This window comes from Aspergillus brasiliensis, assembly GCF_001889945.1.
Source record: "Aspergillus brasiliensis CBS 101740 unplaced genomic scaffold ASPBRscaffold_10, whole genome shotgun sequence".
NCBI lineage: Eukaryota > Fungi > Ascomycota > Eurotiomycetes > Eurotiales > Aspergillaceae > Aspergillus > Aspergillus brasiliensis.
Window position 1 is genome coordinate 996441 of NW_027137451.1, and position 18309 is coordinate 1014749.

General features: G+C 51.5%; 10 protein-coding genes across 10 annotated transcripts; 5 read left to right on the top strand and 5 right to left on the bottom strand.

Annotated features, from left to right (window-relative positions):
• Positions 1–443: 443 nt before the first annotated feature.
• Positions 444–3543, bottom strand: ASPBRDRAFT_283987 (uncharacterized protein). Its single transcript, XM_067622504.1, has 5 exons — positions 3484–3543; positions 2640–3302; positions 819–2582; positions 657–767; positions 444–588 (listed from the first exon to the last, which is right to left on the bottom strand). Exons 2-5 carry the CDS (start codon positions 3249–3251, stop codon positions 496–498), a joined length of 2580 nt encoding a protein of 859 aa, XP_067476882.1. The 5' UTR covers positions 3252–3302; positions 3484–3543; the 3' UTR covers positions 444–495.
• Positions 3510–5592, bottom strand: ASPBRDRAFT_45994 (tetratricopeptide repeat protein). Its single transcript, XM_067625521.1, has one exon. It carries the CDS (start codon positions 5351–5353, stop codon positions 3656–3658), a length of 1698 nt encoding a protein of 565 aa, XP_067476883.1. The 5' UTR covers positions 5354–5592; the 3' UTR covers positions 3510–3655.
• A 367-nt stretch (positions 5593–5959) lies between these two features.
• On the top strand, positions 5960–6678 carry ASPBRDRAFT_32455 (DUF4396 domain-containing protein; the record flags this gene model as incomplete). Its single annotated transcript, XM_067623018.1, has 2 exons — positions 5960–6311; positions 6386–6678. The coding sequence occupies 2 exons, from the start codon at positions 5960–5962 to the stop codon at positions 6676–6678; spliced, it is 645 nt and encodes a 214-aa protein (XP_067476884.1).
• A 207-nt stretch (positions 6679–6885) lies between these two features.
• On the bottom strand, positions 6886–9106 carry ASPBRDRAFT_67510 (Clr5 domain-containing protein). Its single transcript, XM_067628906.1, has 2 exons — positions 8779–9106; positions 6886–8655 (listed from the first exon to the last, which is right to left on the bottom strand). Exons 1-2 carry the CDS (start codon positions 8892–8894, stop codon positions 7002–7004), a joined length of 1770 nt encoding a protein of 589 aa, XP_067476885.1. The 5' UTR covers positions 8895–9106; the 3' UTR covers positions 6886–7001.
• Positions 9107–9398: 292 nt separating this feature from the next.
• ASPBRDRAFT_32457 (glutathione synthase) lies at positions 9399–11073 on the top strand (the record flags this gene model as incomplete). The annotated part of the gene is made up of 2 exons (XM_067623019.1): positions 9399–9700; positions 9825–11073. The coding sequence occupies 2 exons, from the start codon at positions 9399–9401 to the stop codon at positions 11071–11073; spliced, it is 1551 nt and encodes a 516-aa protein (XP_067476886.1).
• A 74-nt stretch (positions 11074–11147) lies between these two features.
• ASPBRDRAFT_77074 (cyclic pyranopterin monophosphate synthase) lies at positions 11148–12294 on the bottom strand (the record flags this gene model as incomplete). Its single annotated transcript, XM_067629347.1, has 2 exons — positions 12036–12294; positions 11148–11892 (listed from the first exon to the last, which is right to left on the bottom strand). Exons 1-2 carry the CDS (start codon positions 12161–12163, stop codon positions 11148–11150), a joined length of 873 nt encoding a protein of 290 aa, XP_067476887.1. The 5' UTR covers positions 12164–12294.
• A 214-nt stretch (positions 12295–12508) lies between these two features.
• ASPBRDRAFT_45998 (uncharacterized protein) lies at positions 12509–13644 on the top strand. The gene is made up of 2 exons (XM_067625523.1): positions 12509–12794; positions 12861–13644. Exons 1-2 carry the CDS (start codon positions 12692–12694, stop codon positions 13427–13429), a joined length of 672 nt encoding a protein of 223 aa, XP_067476888.1. The 5' UTR covers positions 12509–12691; the 3' UTR covers positions 13430–13644.
• Positions 13277–14063, top strand: ASPBRDRAFT_284141 (uncharacterized protein). Its single transcript, XM_067622506.1, has one exon. The coding sequence runs from the start codon at positions 13469–13471 to the stop codon at positions 13937–13939; it is 471 nt and encodes a 156-aa protein (XP_067476889.1). The 5' UTR covers positions 13277–13468; the 3' UTR covers positions 13940–14063.
• A 1141-nt stretch (positions 14064–15204) lies between these two features.
• On the top strand, positions 15205–15771 carry ASPBRDRAFT_130485 (LysM peptidoglycan-binding domain-containing protein; the record flags this gene model as incomplete). Its single annotated transcript, XM_067618228.1, has 1 exon — positions 15205–15771. One exon carries the CDS (start codon positions 15205–15207, stop codon positions 15769–15771), a length of 567 nt encoding a protein of 188 aa, XP_067476890.1.
• Positions 15772–16710: 939 nt separating this feature from the next.
• ASPBRDRAFT_198286 (uncharacterized protein) lies at positions 16711–17519 on the bottom strand (the record flags this gene model as incomplete). The annotated part of the gene is made up of 2 exons (XM_067621188.1): positions 16711–17236; positions 17296–17519. The coding sequence occupies 2 exons, from the start codon at positions 17517–17519 to the stop codon at positions 16711–16713; spliced, it is 750 nt and encodes a 249-aa protein (XP_067476891.1).
• Positions 17520–18309: the final 790 nt, after the last annotated feature.

The following is an 18309-nucleotide window of genomic DNA, read 5'->3' on the forward strand; positions in this document are numbered from 1 at the left end:
GTGTGGATGGGGCACCCGCTTTTTGCCGGGCTGGGCCTCAACAGTCCAGGCAGTCTACACGAGTCTCCGAGGAGAAACCACAACGGAGTGATAAAGGCACCTACAGGATCGGAGGGGTTTGCGCCGCTGTAATGGTCAATCGAGGGGTATCTACAGTAGTCTGTAAAAGTCACAGGGAGGTTCGTAGGCTCCGCCATTCCTCATGCACCAGCTGCATCGGTATGCAAGCACGGTACTCTACCATCCTCGGAGTGTGCATTGAGACATGCACCAACAGTACAGTAGGCTGTCCAGTTTATGTTCACTGCTTCGGGTACTTAGCCCCAGCGAAAAATGCACCTACCCCGACACCAACTGCAGGAACAGTAGTATCTATCTATCTCCAAGATTGACCTCAATTAAACCCATGCTCTATCCAAGAATGGTGCACAACCAACTCATTCCGTAAACTCCGAGCAGAGTGCCAACTTTCAATATGAGCTCGAATGGCTTACCTCACATCACCAAGTGATCCAAGTCTGCCCAGTTATTCATCGGATAAGGTGACAACGGATCAAGTGCGAAACACCAGTCAAAATCGAGGTGTCCCTACAATAGTACAAAGACGGAGTCAGAATCGAGCCATCAAAAACGTCGCTGAGAAATGTAGCACGTACCAAGTCGCCGCCCACAGCATCATCCCAAGCCGTGGACCGCAGAGCATGCGTATGATGGCACGCCTCTACAGCTGTGTCCGATTCCAACCCCTGCATTTGCGAGGATTGTGCCTGCTTCTGCTTAGCTAGTATATTCGATAGATCATAACGAATAGAACCTACTGGTTGATAGTATGACCCATGGCTCTCTCCTCCACCTCCATCTCCATCCTGATCCTGACCCCCTTCAAGTAATACCTCCCTACACCTTCTTGAAGCAATCGGACACGCATCATCAACCCTCAACGGCACCAAATCAGTCTGCTGCCGACCGCCCTCCATCTCACTCCTAACCACCATAAACAGGATCATCAAGATGCTAAACATTTTCGTCGCCCTTTTCTCCACCCGAACCTTACCCTCAAAATACCTGATCGTGTTTTCCACGCTCTCGAAGAGCGCCAATCGCTGATAATATACGCTCTGATCCATGTATTTCGTGATATTACTACTAATGCTAGTCCCCGGGAAGGGCGGAGCGATTACTATTCCGTCATGACCTCTAGATTGTAAGCGGATCTCGAAGCAGATGGTCGCGGCGGCGTGGAAGAGGTCGTCGCGGAACATGCCGCCTTTGAGGTGGTGGAGGATGTGTGCGGGGGGATGATGATTGTCATTGTGATCGCCGGGGTGGTGTTCCAGCTGAGAAAGCAAAGCTAAGCTGGTTTGTACGCATACTCGTCTCGAGAAGATGAAGGGTTCGTTGGGCGGGGTTTCTTCTGCGAAGCGCAGGAAGAAGGGTCTGTGTAGGGCTAGGAGGGTTCGGTAGTGGAGGAAGAGGAAGAATGAGCGGCGGAATGATGAGCTGGTAGTATTGTTGTCGTTGTTGTTGTCGGGTGAGGGTATACTGGTGGTGTCGCCTCGGAGGTCTGCTGGGGCCTGCGCCAATCCGGTTGTGAGGCGTCCACTGAGGCGCATGATTTCGTCGTCGTATGTCGCGCTCAGGCGCACCCGGTTGACGATCTTCGATATTGTCATTCGGGTTTCTAGTGTCTGCGCGAGAGCGATCTGGAAGGATGTTCTGGTTAAAGTACCAGACTTTCTCGGGGGTGGTAGACGGGACGAGTCAATTGAGTAGTCCTCATCTTCGATGTCAGATGGCAAGGGACAGTCGAATTCGTCCCATGATATTGCCAATGGTATCCCACTGTACAGGGAGGCTTGAAGCTCCAGCTCGATAATGGTCAGCCAGAGGCGTTTGCGCAGTTCCGCCCAATAAGGGGAAATATTTGGGAAATTGCATGGATCACGATGAAGACCCATTAGCATCGCTTCGCGGAGTAGTGAGCCGGAGGCCATGCTGACTAGGTCGCCGTCATGGGCGGTTGCTTGCTGCGCGAGGAGCAGTAAGCATTTGATCTGGATCACGTCTAGACTCAGCTGGGTGTGGCTTGTCATGGATTCGAGCCATGTGGTGACGGCTTCGATCCATTTGTGGCACGTTTGTATCAATGACTGTGATTTGAGCCCCGCGGATACTAGTGGTTCTGTCTTGTCGGTAGTGAAGCAGCTGGCGCATGCCATCAACATGAGGATTTTTGTGATGAAAATATCAGTCCTGTTGTTGTCCAAAGACCCATTAGCGTGTGGTACGCTACGATCCCAGAAGGCGTCCCACTCGCTGGTAAATGATGGAACGTGTAATATGCGCAATGTGGTCTCGAAGGTCGAGAAGTATAGCTGCATCAAGTACTCAGCTAAAGGACGTTCGGGCAGCAATTCAACCAGCTTTAGTGAGGAGGGTAGCTGACCCCCCTGCCGTCGCCTATCGGGTCCCCTCAGGTCATGTTTGAGTCGTCTCAGGGACAGATACTCCGTGAATCCTGGATTGATGGGGGTTTGCTTGTTTCGGTAGTACTCATGCAGATGGGCGTTGAAATCGGGAAACTTCAGTTGACTTGGTCAGCTCGGCATGAAGACATTGTCAAGGGAGATGACTCTTACCATCCCAAGGGTTGTCGCCCAGTGACTTCGTCCAAAGAAGCGGGTCCTCTGTTGCTTCCCCCGAAACGACAAGGGGGAGAGATGTTGAGAGAAGCTGTCCCCTGCTGAGGACGACACCTGGACTCTATTATAATGAGGTTGTGCCTGAGAACATCGAAGGACAGTTGCCCCCTTCGTCGAACCCACCGCACTCAACGGCGACGACCGAAAACCGGACCTTCTCATAGGAGCGTTTCCATTCACAATGTCCGTACTCCCGTCGGTAACAGTAGACGGTGGTGTATTAAGCGAAGGCCCAGCAGATGGATACCGGCTCGGAAATTCATCCTGCACATCTTGTCTTATAATCCGAGACTTTCTCGCGATCCTGGGCGTTGATCCCGAGGACGGTTGCGAAGTAGCCGGTGGAGGGTAGAAGCAAGCATCTTGGACATTGGCGCGCACACACTGAGCGCAGGGCTTTGAACGGTCACATTTGACTTTGCGTTCGCGACACGAGGTACATGAGAGAACCTTTCTGTGTCTTCGAGCAGTGACGGGTCTTCTCTGGGGGTTTACTCTCATGATACTTCGCTTGGTTGCGTTTAACTGGTCCGGCTGCGCGGGAGCCATGACGTGGGGTGAGGAGTGGATTTCTGGAGGACCCGGTCGTCAGAGGTGGACCTATGTGGTAAAATGAGTATCCGAGAATGTCGGATCTGAAGAGAAATGAAGGAGAAAGGGAATTGAAAGAGGTCTCGGTGGTTGAAGAGGGAGAAGAGAGTATAGTAACTAGTGATGTATGTCCTTCGGTGTTAAGGCATGCCCAAATCAGGAAATCTGGTGGTCCGAGAGGACGCCTTACCGAGTTTGGCAATTTTATACCCGTCGGCCCATTTGATTTCCCAAAGAGGTAATACAGGTATGTGTCATAGAATGTATACTGGATGGAACAAGTGTGGAATCACCTTATTCACTTCTGGCAGTTGATTAGATACTCAAAGTTTCTCTACAGCACTATACTCAGCTACTTCTGTCTAATTGCAACAAGCGTTGGTCGACTGAACCGCCGAAAGACGACAGAAGCACGAAGCATTGATAGGCACATCCGCCGAAGCCAGCGCAACGTCGCGTTGAGCACGAATATACCGAGCCTTGTCATGCAACCCCTGCCGGATCAGACACTCATACAAACCGTGCAAGCTCCAAACGTTGTTCAATCTTGCCTTCCGACGCGGGAGGGTCTCACTCAACCCCAGATCCTCTTCATACACATGCTGTGCTTCGCTAACGTGACCCTGTTCAAGAAGCAGAGCACCGAGGGCGTGTCGTGCAGGCTGCATCCACGGCGGAGGATCAGCGTAGACAAGGTTATCCTCCAACTTTGTCGCCTCCCGTAGATGACCAAACGCCTCTTCAAAGTTGCCCAGACGATACTCGATCTCTCCTTTCAACATAGCCGACCCGATTTCAAGGACATCTACTTCACGAACGGGCAGGCTGTTCAGACGAGACGGGGGAACCTTTGCGCGAGCAGACTCGAATTTCTTCCTTTCTTCTTGGGCTTCATCCACTCGATTCAGTACCGCCAAAGCAATGCCGCGAGCATAGTGAATCATCGCTGTCGTAGACGCGAATAGCTCCTTGTCCTCCGGGAGCTGTAGGTCCAATATTTCGTCCCACCGTCCAAAGCGGATCAATACATGGGCTATGGCCCCCAGAAACCCTTCCGCCCAATTGGCAATAGGAGGGCTAGTTATGGACAGGAGCTCGGGCGTGAGGATCTCCTGCAGGCGCTTCATGCCAGAGATTGCCTCTGCAAAGTTGCCGGAGATGACCGCGCCATAGACCTTCACGTAGATGTTGTGCGCACGGTACATGATATACAAGATGGTACCCGACTCCCTGGCAAAGTACTTGTCATCGACAACCATGGCCTGGTTGTTCGAATCAATGACAGCTCGGTAGTCACCACATGCGACGTAAATATGGCTAGGCATATGCAGCATATGTGAACCATCCGGCACGAGTCGAAGAAGGCGATCCGCAGCTGGTAGGGCGACCTCGGGATACGGCGCCATCTCCATAAGATGGATATACAGGTGGCAGTAAGCAGGGTGGTTCTTGCCTCCGGGAAGGGAAGTCATGGCCTTCTCAAGCACCCGACGAGCCTCGGTGGTATGCGGACCACAAGGCTCCCCGGTGTCAAGGTTCCACAGAGCCCGCGGGGATATGCACATGAGTGCCTCGACATATAGGCCCACGATATCGAGGTCCTCCGGATAAGCTTCGTAAACGGGTCGCATGGCTTCTGCATAGGCACGATCCAACGCGTGAAGATCCAGATCCTCTGGCTTCGTTTCATCGTCTTCTTTGGGAAACCGGAACTTCAAGGCCTCAATCAGGGCCCTTTCGGCGGGACTTGTCCCCTTGGCTGCCAGGGCCTGGGCACGTTGGAGCACGGGTTTCATTTCCGTAATGGTTGTAGCCAGGTCCACTGGGTCGAACCGAATCCAGGCCTTGTTGTAGTTGGGTCCACGGGCATATGCTAGGCCCCAGTATGCCATGGCACAATTCTCATCGGCCTTGCTGGCTTTGATGAAGCAGTGGGCGGCTTCCTCGTGGTTGAAGGAGTAAGCCCAGACAAGTCCGCGGTCGAACCATAGCTGGGCGTCGGGGGAGTTGGTCGTCACAGTTCGGCGGTAGGGGCCTAGGTTGAAGTACTCGTCTGTCATGATGGACGATGTAAATCCTTCATCTGAAGGGAAGAAAGAGAGTCAAGGCTGAGTTGAGTATGGATATTATTGGGCTGATAGTAAGAAGTAGATGTGGCAGTTGGTTTTCCGGGCGGGGTCAGCCATTTATAGTTTTTATCTTATTGTCAGGCTGCAAGGTGTGACTGGGCTTTACTACCTAGCTGCATACGACTTATGCAACTACTCCTCACCCAATAATGATGGTAGTCGCTTAAGGAGATAGATAGTTGACGGACAGTATCACCGGAGTAATAGAGTTTCGATCCACCCAAGTGCGGATGAGGCAATTCATCGGCACAGGACCGGTGATAAGAAGATACCATAGCAGGTAAGTCTAATATCCGAGTCCTCTCCCATGAGTGTTTCAATTAATAACAGGCCACTTGATACTAATAGAAAATTAGAAGAGTCCAAAGGCTGGTGGATCTGCTCTCCTTCGATCCCCGGAGATAAGCGGGAGGCAACTTAATCGGGAATGCGTCTTTTTCGCGTGAAAAACAGAACCCCATATATAGATGAAAAAAACATTACTACTAGCAGAGCTACTTCCCCTACAATTATTGTTCTTCCACCAAGACCTCCAAGATGATAGTACATAAGACTACACCAATCCTCCGACTACCTCCATACACTCGCCGTCTCTTTTCCACCTCCTCCCCAGCACAAGCCTGCCGATCCGCCCAGACCACCCCAAGCTGTCACAAAACAACACCATGTTCAACAACCACAGAACCAGCACCACCACCACCACCACCACCACCACCACAATCAACATGGACAAACCTCACCTTCTGGACAAACAAACCAGCCTGGAAACGAGCCAGCATCAACACCCTCCGGTGCCTCATCGGCTGCACACTGGGTGATTTCTCCGCACTATGGATCCTTCAAACCTACTATCCCCATCTAGGCATGGGCCTGATCATGGGTGCCTCAAGTATGTGTCCCTCTTCCTCTTCCTCTTCCTCTTCCTCACACCCTCCTATTGTCAAAAACTTACAAAGAGTACAGTGACCTCAGGAATATCCACCTCCATCATCCTCGAGACCATTCTTCTCCGTCGGGGCGCCGACCAACTCTCCTGGCCAGCAGCAGTCCGCACCGCTATGGGAATGAGCATGGTGTCGATGCTGGCTATGGAGACGGCGGAGAATCTGGTCGATTATCATCTCACGGGGGGCATGGTGGATTTGGCTGATCCGATGTTTTGGACTGCTGCAGCTACGTCTGTGACGGCGGGTTATTTGGCCCCGTTGCCGTATAATTATTTTCGGTTGAGGAAGTTTGGGAAGGCTTGTCATTGATCTGTTGATCCATTGATCCCTCTGGAATAGTGTCCTGTGTCTGGATTCGGGGTTTCAACTTTAGGGGGAGAGGAATATGTATGGTAGTATATGTAATTATATTCTCTGCTCTGTATGTACTACATGTGTTTTGCTACGGGTCAAACATCATAGATCAATGTCAGATGAATGAGTCTGGAAGTTTTACATCTAGCTGGTCTGTGGAGGATGGCTTCATGGGTATTATGTCTTCTGGATTTGGCAATTATAGTAACACTTTTTGCTAGCTAGTATAAGGATCACACCCTGTGGCATTCCCTTCACAGAGTTTCATTAGTTGTATGTTAGTTCAAGCAAAACACAAAGGTGGCTTTCCTCCCCTGAACGTGGGTCAAGTACGCGTCGAGCTCATGATCTTCGTCAATTACGAACGGAATCTCATTGCCCTTCTCGTCGCGGTCCATTCCCTCGATCTTCGTGACCACCGCGTCTGGGTACTTCTCGCCGACGATCTGGTGCAGTTCAGCCACCGACCGCGCCGTCAGCTTCTCCACCCACGTTTTCGAGTCTCCATGAAGCGGACTCTGTGGGTGGATACGAAGGTATACAGGGACGTGCACCACCGACGGCCCCAGCATCGGATCTACATAACCAAAAGCAGCTACAGAATCGGATGGGCCCGCCGTCGCGAAGGACGGGTCATTGGCGGCTTGTAGCAAGGAGGGATCGATTTGCATGTCACTGAGGTCACTTGGAGCACTGGCCAGCGCCTGCGAGGCGAGTGTACTAATTCCATTGGCAATGCCACTTCCGTAGCTGCTGCTAACCGGAGGACTCTCCGGTTCCGAATGGGGGGCGGGTTGGTGAGGGACAGATGGCTTGCGGGCGGGATCGCGCTTGGTCTGGTCATCCCGAAGCCGCTTCATGACGTCGCGGCACAGCACTTCCAACGCCTTCACTTTCGCCGTGTGCTCCGGGTCTGCCGGGCCTGGCGCAAGAATCTGGCGGAGAAGGTCCGAGTTTTGGATCCATTGGTCCTTTAGCTCCTTCCAGTGTTCGTCGCCAGCCTCCAGCTTACTCGTAAAATGGTCCGCCTTCAGGGTGTTGTAGAATGCATTCCGTATCTGGCGGCTTTCCTCCGGATTGATCCCGAGGACATTCTTGGCCTCAGCAATGGTCATTCGCCGTTCCAAGGTCCTCATCCTCTTCGTCACATCGGTGCATAGCACATCCAGAGCAAGTGTCTTGGCTTCCAACTGGTTGGGATCATGCCAGAACACCTGCTGGAGATGCGGTGATCCCTCAATGAGTTTGTTCTTGGCATCCTGCCATCTCTCAGGCCCCGCAACGGTCTTCTTGATGAAGCCTGCTTCTTCACAGATCCGTTGGAACTGATCCCGTACCTGGCGATACATCGCATTGTCCAGTCCGAGATACTTTTTGCTCTCATCAATGGTCGTCTCGGAGGGGAAGCGCGGAGGTCCCGGCGGGTCAGCGGGCAGCCCTGCCCATCCGCGAGTCCGACGGCGACGCTTCCTGCTTGCCCATCGCTCTTCGCTTTCGGCTTTCAGTCGCTCGAGACGCTCCTTGCGCTTGGCAAGGACCTCGGGAGGTAGATTGGGGGAAGTAGGGGAGTCTGTTGTGGGGGTGGGGAGGTTCTCGGTCTCGTCGAAAGGCGGCGCTTCGGATTTGTACACTTCCTGCTGGAGGGCGAGGAGTCCTTCGTCTTCCGGCAGCTGAATTGGGGTCTGAATGCGTGATTGCGACTTCATCCCATTGGGGACCCGAAGTAGCCAGCGATTCTTGGCCCGCACCCGCATCAACTCCCGCTCTTTGATCTCAAAACCCTCCTCGTTTAGTATGCGAAGCATGTCCCGCTGGCTGGTATTCTTCTCCCATAGTTGCTTAACCCGAGCTACGAGCTTGGCGTTTTTATGCGCGGGATTCTGTTTCGAAGGGAAGCCCCACCGTTTGAATTGAGTCTGGAACGCACGTTTACTATAAATCACGCCAGGTGTTAGACAAGATCTCAGACGCGAAGGGATAAATTTGAGATATTTGGAGTTGGATGTATGAACAGAGCACACAAGCATCAAAGACGGCGCGCACAGGGCCACTTACCTTGGGGCGAACTGGTAGACATTCTTCATGTACTCCATAATCTCCTCCAGGGCCTTCTTATCCTTGATATACATCTGATAGCAGATCTCCCGCTTGCCATCCCAGTCGTAAACCATGGTGGCGGAATGAACGGGGGAGGCGACACACCCTCCCCAGCGGAGGTAGTGCCTGGGGGGACAGCAACCCAGCCAGCCCAGCTGGGTGGAGTGTGGAGGAAGTTGGGGAAGCTGAAGTCGGAGAGTGACTGCTCAAGACACTGGGGGTGCTTGCTGTGCCCCGTAGTCGCCCGTAGTCGCGCCTGCGAATCCGTCGTGCTTCTGGACCGCCGTAGTGCTGGTCGGTTGAGGGGAGCCAGACGGTGCACTTGCGCAACTAAGTTTAGTGCTGGTCACCTGACGTGCAGTCAGCCCGGATGATTGATTATTAATCAGATCGTGATGCCCCTCCGCGCCATGCCGTTACGTGATCGGCAGCCTCCCCGCAGATTACTAGATTTCTTCTACCACTACTTTTGCTTCATCTTCTGCCACTGTCTTTGTGAATTGGGCCCTTGGGTTAGCATTACCGTTGCCGCGGACTTGTCAGGTACTTTCGGACACGTCTTTTGAGCAATCTTCGCAATGGCCGACTCCGTCTACGCCGATTATCCTCCCCACCTGAACCCCGCACAGAAGGAGTTCCTGGTTCGGACGGTGAAAGATTGGACTGTTCAACAAGGATTGATGATCCGTCCTGCGCCGACTTTCATCTCCAAAGAGTCAGATCCTCAAGGCGTCGTGGCGACCAGTGCCCCGGTTACTCTGTTTCCCAGTCCTTTCCCCAAATCCTGCTTCGAAGAGGCCCAGGCCCTCCAGACGGTGTACAACCAACTCTATGCCGCAATCACCTGTGATGAACAATGGATTGGGGACATCATGGAAGAGTAAGGGGCACCTCTAATCTATCAACCTGTTTTCAGCTTTATGGAGCGCGTTCTGTTGCGTTCTGCAGTGCTTCGTTTGGTCTTCGAGCTGCAGATGTAGATGCTAAACCGATCTTCACTTTAGCCTCATTGACGTGGACGACTTCATCTCGCACCTCTGGAATGTTCACCTCGCAGTTAAAAAGGAAGGCTACGTCCAGAATCTCTCTCTCGGTCTCTATCGGTCCGATTACATGCCTCACGTTCCGTCTGCCTCGTCTACTCCCTCCTTGAAGCAGGTCGAGTTCAACACTATCTCCTCCTCCTTCGGCGGGTTGTCAACGCTCGTGACTTCCCTGCATACCGAGCTCCTCAACTCCCCACCGGGTCATCCCATCGCTTATCCGTCGCATCCTCTACTTAGCTCGAGCCAGCCCCCCAAGAACACTTCTGTGGAGACCCTGTCTGCGGGCTTGGCTGCAGCACACACTGCCTATGGATCGTCCAAGTCATCACCAGCCCTACCTACCTGCATCATCTTTGTTGTCCAGGAAGGTGAAAGGAACGTTTTTGATCAATTAGCCCTGTCGAGGCAACTAACCCAGGCTCACAAAATTCCCGTATTTCGCCTGCTCAGTTCCGAAGTCTTCACCCACACTCACATTCCTGCATCCAATCCTTCCCGGCCACTTATCTACCGTCCTCCTCACGCTGAAGGAGTAGAATTCGAAGTTACAACAGTGTACCTCCGTTCCTTCTACACGCCGACAGACTATAAATCCGAGCGGGACTGGGATGCTCGTATCCATCTGGAGCGTTCCGCCGCCATCAAATGCCCCACTGTCCTGAACCAACTTGCGGGTTCTAAGATCGTACAGCAGGTGCTCGCGGAAGCCCAGGGGCCGGATCATCTTGCCAAGTTTCTCGCTGGTACCGACTCAACAACGATTGAAAGGCTGCGGGCGACCTTTGCTCCGCAATATGACCTCTCGTCGAGTGGCCGTGGGCGGAATCTTGCCTTGACCCCCGAAACAGCAGCCAACCACGTGCTGAAACCCCAGCGTGAGGGCGGTGGAAACAACATCTACAAAGAAGCGATCCCTGACTTCCTGCGATCCCTCCCTGAGACGGAATGGAAACGATGGATCCTGATGGAGCTGATCCAGCCGCCAGCCGAGGCCAAGAACGTGGCGCTGCGACCAGACGGCGAGGTCCTCAGCGGACATGTCATCGGAGAACTGGGCATCTACGGCACGATCCTTTGGGACCAAGCTGAAGGCAAGGTTCTGCACAACGAACAGGGAGGCTGGCTCATGCGGACCAAGGGCAAAGACGTCAACGAGGGAGGCGTTGCCACGGGATTCTCCAGCCTAGACAGTGTGATTCTGTACTAGGCCGAATATGCCTATCTGTACACCAGCTAGATCTGCCATACATATCTATCATAGACAATATATAGATGAATAATTCACTTCCCACCACCACTACCACCATCACTACTAGTACCAGTAGTAATGGTAGTACCATCCCTAACCCAATGCCCACTCTTCCCTCCCTTCTTCTCCAACAACCTCACCCCCGAAACTACCATCCCCTTATCCACCGCCTTCAACATATCATAAACCGTCAACGCCGCCCCCATGGTCGCCGTCATCGCCTCCATCTCCACCCCCGTCCGTCCTAAACAACTCACACTAGCCACCACCCGCATGGCCCCGTGTCCCAAATCACCCCACCCATCACTATCCTTCGCCGCAGTCTCCGGATCCAGCAACTCCACATCCACCTCCACCCCCGTGATCCCAATCCCCGGATGACATAAGGGAATAATATCCGGGGTCCTCTTCGCCGCCATGATCCCCGCGATGCGAGCTACACTAGACACATCACCCTTTTTGGTCATACCGCCGCCGCGCAGGATCTCCCAGGGCCGCGGGTTGGAGAATTGGATGTGGCAGGTTGCTGTTGCGAGTCGGTCGGTGACGGGTTTGGCTGCGATTTTGGTCATGTGCACATTTTGAGAGGCATTGAGGTGTGGGATGTCGGGGTCAGGGGTTGTGGGGAGGGAGATTGGTTTGCTGGTTTGGGGTTTCGGGCTGGGGTCACTGCTTTTGTTTTTGGGTGTTGTGTGGTGGGATCTCAGTTGTGAGACGCCTAGCCATGGTATTTGGTTTGAAATGGAGGGTGTAGGGTTATAGTTGAAAACATGCTGGCTTCGCAATGATGAATTATCTATTTGATGGCTAACTATCAGCGGAAAAGAATAGGTGGACGACTCATGATTCATAATAATGACGTTGCCGGCTAAGAAGTGGTCATTCAAATAGCATGAAAGATGTAAAATATCCATGCTTACCCACCAGTAAGTATCATGGGGTTGCAGCTGGCTAATCTGGCGGCTTGGTGAGCTGGATTTGTGCGGGGATAGCGAAGGGATGACAGGAGCGGCGCGACTCCCCGCCCGCGGCATAGAAGTTCAGTCATTGTGTGGAGGACGGTCTGATTCGGTGCAGACACTGGACTAAGCTAGTTATAATAAGGACATTGAGCACGAGAGAGATGTCGTCCCTTGGTCTTGATGTGCGTTGTGCGTTGTGAATTGTGGGAGTGAGTCTAGAGGAGCTTTCGGAGCTTTTGGATGTTGTCCCTTATCAGTGGGGACCAATTGCCGCGGAGATCCCCAGTCATGATCACGTGAGTAACAGGGTCAAGTAGTAACATACTACTAATGATTGAGGCATTCCTATAGCTAGGATGCGCAATCACTCTTCTGTTAATTCACCATCAACTATAATGACTACCTTCCATGTGACCCACTGTATTTGGATATTCACGTGCTAATACTTAGTTACCTGGACAGTTCGAGCCACTCGTGTTGCCTCGCAAACAATGGTAAACAGTCGCATGGTATTTATTACTTAAAGAATCTTGCCTTGTTCACCCTCGTCTCGGTCGATCTTGCCCTCTCAGCCTTCCTGATGGTTGATCGCTTGACGATCTATACCTGATAAGATGGCGGCTAACTATGATGTTCGTGGCTACCATCTAGATAACGACCTCGTCGCATCGATCTCTTCGCTCCTCGACGAAGCTCATGTCCCCAGCCTTCTTTGGGGTAATTATCTACTCACGGTGTATGGGGTGCCCACTATTGTTGATGGTGTTGACTTCGTCGTGCCAGATGCGCTACTAGACGTCGCCTTCTCCGCGCTCACTAAAGCAGGCTTTCCTCTTTGCACGGAAGGCTCAGAATGCCTATTTGAAGATTCGCAATGCAGCCGTCCTCCCTCTGTGCATCTACACTTGGATAGTGAGACTGCTGTGTCATTACATCGAAAATCCGATGTCCTTTGGGCTTTTCCCGACTTCGAAATGGCCCCACAGGCCCACGATTTAAATATCATGTCTGCGTCCGACGTTCGGCTTCCTACCGCAATCTTGGGCCGTGGTAGTGGGCGTTTCTCTCCATGTCATTCTTCCGTCCGAGTCCCGAGTGCCCCAAGGTACTGCGAAGCTCTCATCCTTCTGATGTGTCGCGATTACGATACACCTCACGAAGCTTACTGGATGGCAATGCTGACTTATTTGCTTGGGTATGTTGATGGGGGTGATCTCCTAAACGCGGATCTCTTAGAAGAGGCGTATAGGCCATTCTACGTCGCTCTGAAACATGGAGACTCGGGAGTGTATCTACTTCTGGACAGACTGCGTAGTCACTTGAACATGAGTTCTGATATTCCTCCCGACTAGCCGTGATAGTAGCTTCCTCAAATTCCGTTTCAGTTGATCATGGTATCAAGACACGTGATACTACTGGCGTTGCCTCCAATCTGCCCGACCTCTGTAGCCGGAAAATATGAGACCACGTTGAGCTGCAGTATCTTGATGAAGAATCGCTCCAGAAACGTACTGGTTCGATGCTCAGCGTTCGGCACACACCCGACTTCTGCCTTGCCCGGCATGGGAGCGATCACTGAGCATTCCACAGGAATTAGTTCGCTCGTTACTACTATGTATCGTCGATTTATGATAACCAATAAATTGTTTTCATTGATTCTGATGGTCCAGTGTATTCTTAACCTACCAGGCAGAACGCCTAGGAGAACCTTTCATGAACTTAGACCGGAAATCGAAGAGAGGTGCTTACTTTACACCCCGAAAATTATGGGATCATTTTGCAATTCTTTCTACTTTAGATGCTATCGACTATTGAACCCGGCTAGTCACTCAGCATCTACCATATATCCAGCCGTTCCATGAGGTCAGACATGTCACTCGCCGTGGCTTGAGACATTTCCACTTCCCCGCTCAGAAGCCTCAGACGCTTGACGACCATGTGAGCAGCGAGTGATGGGTTGATGTGATGGAAAAGGTGATGGTGCTGCTGTACGACCAAGTAAGCAAGCAAGCAACAGCTACTCCGCACTACCGACGCCACCGTTATAATCTCACGTCAGTTCGTATCGAAGCAATGTCTGGCTCAGTCAAACAGGTCCAAGAGAAGTGTGATGACTGATGAGCATATGCTCCATCATGCAGATAATTTGAGTGGCATAATGGACTGCCGATGGACACGATGCCATCTCGACGCCAGTGGTGTTCCTGACGCCTTCATCATTCCGGCCCGTTCCCCGCGGCCAATTCCCCGCATTTCGTCCCTCCTCTTCGAAGCACTCCATGACACCAAGACCCAGAGTGACAGGAGTGGCGCTGTTGCATTGCAGAAACACTAGTCTAGCCTTTTGACGATGCCTTCCAATTCAGGAAGTGTCAGGCAATTGGTGGGCAGGTGCGTGGTATCAAAAAACGTCTAGCCGAATGCAAGCTCATCCACTATTGATAACTAGTTCAAGTTCGAACAGGGGTCCGATAAAACCTCTCCAGTCAGCACTCTGTACTTGTGAGACATCTCGCTTTTGTGCCCAGCCTTCTCTCCCAGGTTCCATGCGATCCCGGTCTGTAGGACGCCTGACATACCAGTTCCCTGATTCCCGAGTGGTTCACCGTTGTCTCGGTCTGCTGCGGATCAAACTGTGCAGCATTAAAAGGGAGCTAATATTAGGACTAGACCCTGCAGAGTCAACTTCTTCGATATGGAATACCCGGTGTTGACTGCCTGGAGCGGGACTGCCATCACGGATATGAAGAGACGTCGTGCAGAAAGGGAAGGCTACCGCTATCAGTCCTACTGAGTGGGTGAGTCCCATGTCACAAGGTAACACCCGGAAGCAAGACCTCGTTACCCGATTTACCCGGAATGTCCATTGTGGTGAGACATTTACAGAGTATCCTCGCTATCCAAGATACAGCATCATCGGCCAGGATACCCCAAAGACATCGCTTGCCTGATGGGGGGAGGGCAAGATAGGTGTCCATGATAGTATCTCACCCATACTACCATGAAGACACCCTTGCCATCATGGCTATATAAACCACACCGTATCCTCCCATCCAGACTCATTCTCATCCTCAAAAACAGCCTCTCTACCCTCAACTGAGATACTACTACTACTAGCATATCAACCATGCATCTCACATACCTCACCATCTTCACCCTCCTCTCCTCCCTCGCCGCAGCACACATCCCCCGTGCCGGCACTCCCACCACCCTCCTCGCAGTCAGAGCTGCAGCCAACAATGCCGTGACTACCCCCTCTCCAATCCAGCCCGGAATGACCAGCAACTGCGACTCGTTCCACCTGGTAACCAGCACCGACACCTGCGCCACCATTGCCTCCAGCGCCGGCATCACCCTTGCCAACTTCTACTCGTGGAATCCTAGCGTTGGCACTGGCTGCGAAACTCTCTGGCTGGGGTACTATGTCTGCACCGGAGTGAGTGACACTACTACCACCACCACAACCATATCTACTACCACCACCACCACGAGCGTGACCACCCCACTGCCGACTCAGTCGGGGATGGTGAGTAACTGCGACGCCTTTTATCTGGTAGCATCTGGGGATACCTGTACCACCGTGGCACAGAAGAAGGGGGTGTCGGTGACGGATATCATCGCTTGGAATCCGGCGGTGGGGACGGGTTGTACGAATTTGTGGTTGGGGTATTATATTTGTGTGGGGGTGTTGTAGGAAGCTGTAGTGTGTGGAAGATGAGGGAGATATGAGTTATGATGTGCTGTGTTTATTGATTTTTGACTAAGGATGATCTGGGATTTCAGTTGTGTATGTAGGCATCGACTAATTAATGGTATTCTACTTCGTTTATCAAAAAGTTTCAAACGTAGCACACCCATTCACTTTCATTCGTAAGATACTAGTCTTTACTAGAATGAACCAATCACACTCATCTGTATGAGAACAACTCGAGAGGGAATATCTGAACCGAGACACAGATTATCACTGAAAACCAGGCATGAATCACTAACCTGACATAGCGCATGAGTGGAGTGATCTTATGACCCTGACAGCCTTGGTGGCGTTCAATTGCTGCTGTGGAACCTAGAGACACTCAACTAAGTCACATGAGCACTATCGAAGAAAAATAACAATCTGTTTCAGAGACAAGGACATAGGTAAGCAAAAGTGGTTTGTGTTGAAGAAAGAAAAGAAAAATAATATAAAAAAAAAAAAAAAAACCATACACATACACACACAGAGAGAGAGAGAGAGAGAAAGACCTTGCAATAAGAATCAGATAACTTTCATCCTAAGTAACATTTCACTTTTTATAACTAAACTAACTAATACATCGTCCGTCATCCTTTTATGGCAGGTGAGATTAGGTTAAAGTGAACACATGATAGCAGAGTAACGCCCGAAGAAAAACCAAAGATAAAGAAAAGAAGGAGCTAAGCTCAAGAGGAAGAGGACAACATAGACTATGTCGATTCTGCTCTTATCTCAAAAATAATGCCAAGATGAAAGGATCAAAGAACATTCGAGCAGAAAGGCAAGTATAAACTAACGGGCGACAAGTCCAGCATCTGCTAATTCTCTCCAGTAAAAGAGAAACAGAAATTCGAATCGAGTGAGAAGCAGAATAATAGTATTCAATGAGTAAATTGACCCTCAACCATGGCTGAACGATGCTTCAATGTTCCATTGTTGGCTTTCGACCCTGGAATTTTGAGCGGTCGCTGGCGTTCGATACCTAGAGCGTGACTGACGAGGATCTCGCGAGATATTAGGTCCCTGAGAACGCCTGGGAGGCGCAGGAGTTCTTGCGGGCGGTTGGGGATTTGTTCGCGAGGGACGCTCACGTTGATATGGAGCACCGCTTGGCCATCGGTCAGATCCCTTTCGACGGTATTGGCGAGTAGGTGTCCCAGGCTCTTCAGGACTGTTCCGCCGATGACTGCGGCGAGGACTTGGGGTAAGGGTCACAGAGGACTCGACTGAAGGGGATGAGCTCGCGTTAGAGCCTGGAGTCTGATTTGGCGATAGGAAGTAGTCGTCTTCCGGCTCTTGACCACTCATATAGGCAACTTCTGCTTGGGTATCCGACTCGGGCTTCGGCATAATCACCTGTGGAAAGAGGTTGCGGCGATCTCTTTCGACGGCTAGGCATATGTTGGTAATATATTTATAACGCTTTCTTAGCGTGAAGTCAGTATTCGTGGCTCAGAGTTGATCGAGATTTTAGAGAACAGTTACCTTGCAGTATCAGCGGAATAGCGATCATCTCCTTGCTTGGCCACTAGCTTTTCGAACACCTGCTTTGAAAGGGTTCCCTCGTTCAAAGCCAAGATCATCCCTCTCAGTAGCATACAGTCTTCGATGTAATTCCATGCAATCGGAGGCCGTTTGGATACTGTTGGGGTGCGTGGGGGTGTCTCGGGCTTGTTCCGGGTTTGGCGTCTCGAATAATTTCTGGCCATGGTGGTCTGCAGCCCTATTCGCCACGAAAGTAGTGGGAGTCGAGCAAGGCTAACGAGTGGTTAAGTGTTGTTGAAGTGTGAAAACTGATCAGGAACAGACTATGCCTTATATCACAAAACCCGGAGCAAACCTTTTCGGCGCACACAATGTGAGAAATGCATGTGGTCAAAAGCAACTAGACATTGTCAGTCGATCTATGGACAGTGTCTCCCACGCTATGAGTGGCTGGTACAGGCACAAGGATGTCGTGTGTCCCGGACTGCATTGTCGATGTGATCTGACCAACTGGTGGGCAGGTTATACGCCGGCACCGAGGAAATTTGTGTCTGATATATCCAATATACCATGAAATGGCCTCCGTACCTGCCGGTTGAGTAGGGAAGTGGGTCTGAAGCAGGTACTGAAACATTCTCCATATGTGACCTGTAGTGTTGGGGGGTATAAAAACAAGCTGGGTGATATGTCTACAGGTAGTAGTCCGTTTCTCTGGGGCAATTGGAAGGCTCGATGCTCGGATTAAAGTGATAATTTCGCAAAAGGTTCGATAGAAGTTCTGATACTGTGGAGTATAAGGTACTAATGATCCCTAAACTCGGATGACAGCCAACGTGTGAGCAGTCATATCAGCGGCTTCTCCACTACTACACAAGTACGGCACCTGCCAGATTTGGAATCTGCGACCCTCCCAAGTCATCATAGTGTTGTTTCTATAGAAACACAAGCTCTCTAGCTTCGGATCCGGTGTAAATTCGACGTTCGAGTGATCAGCTCGATTGAACAACTGACAGG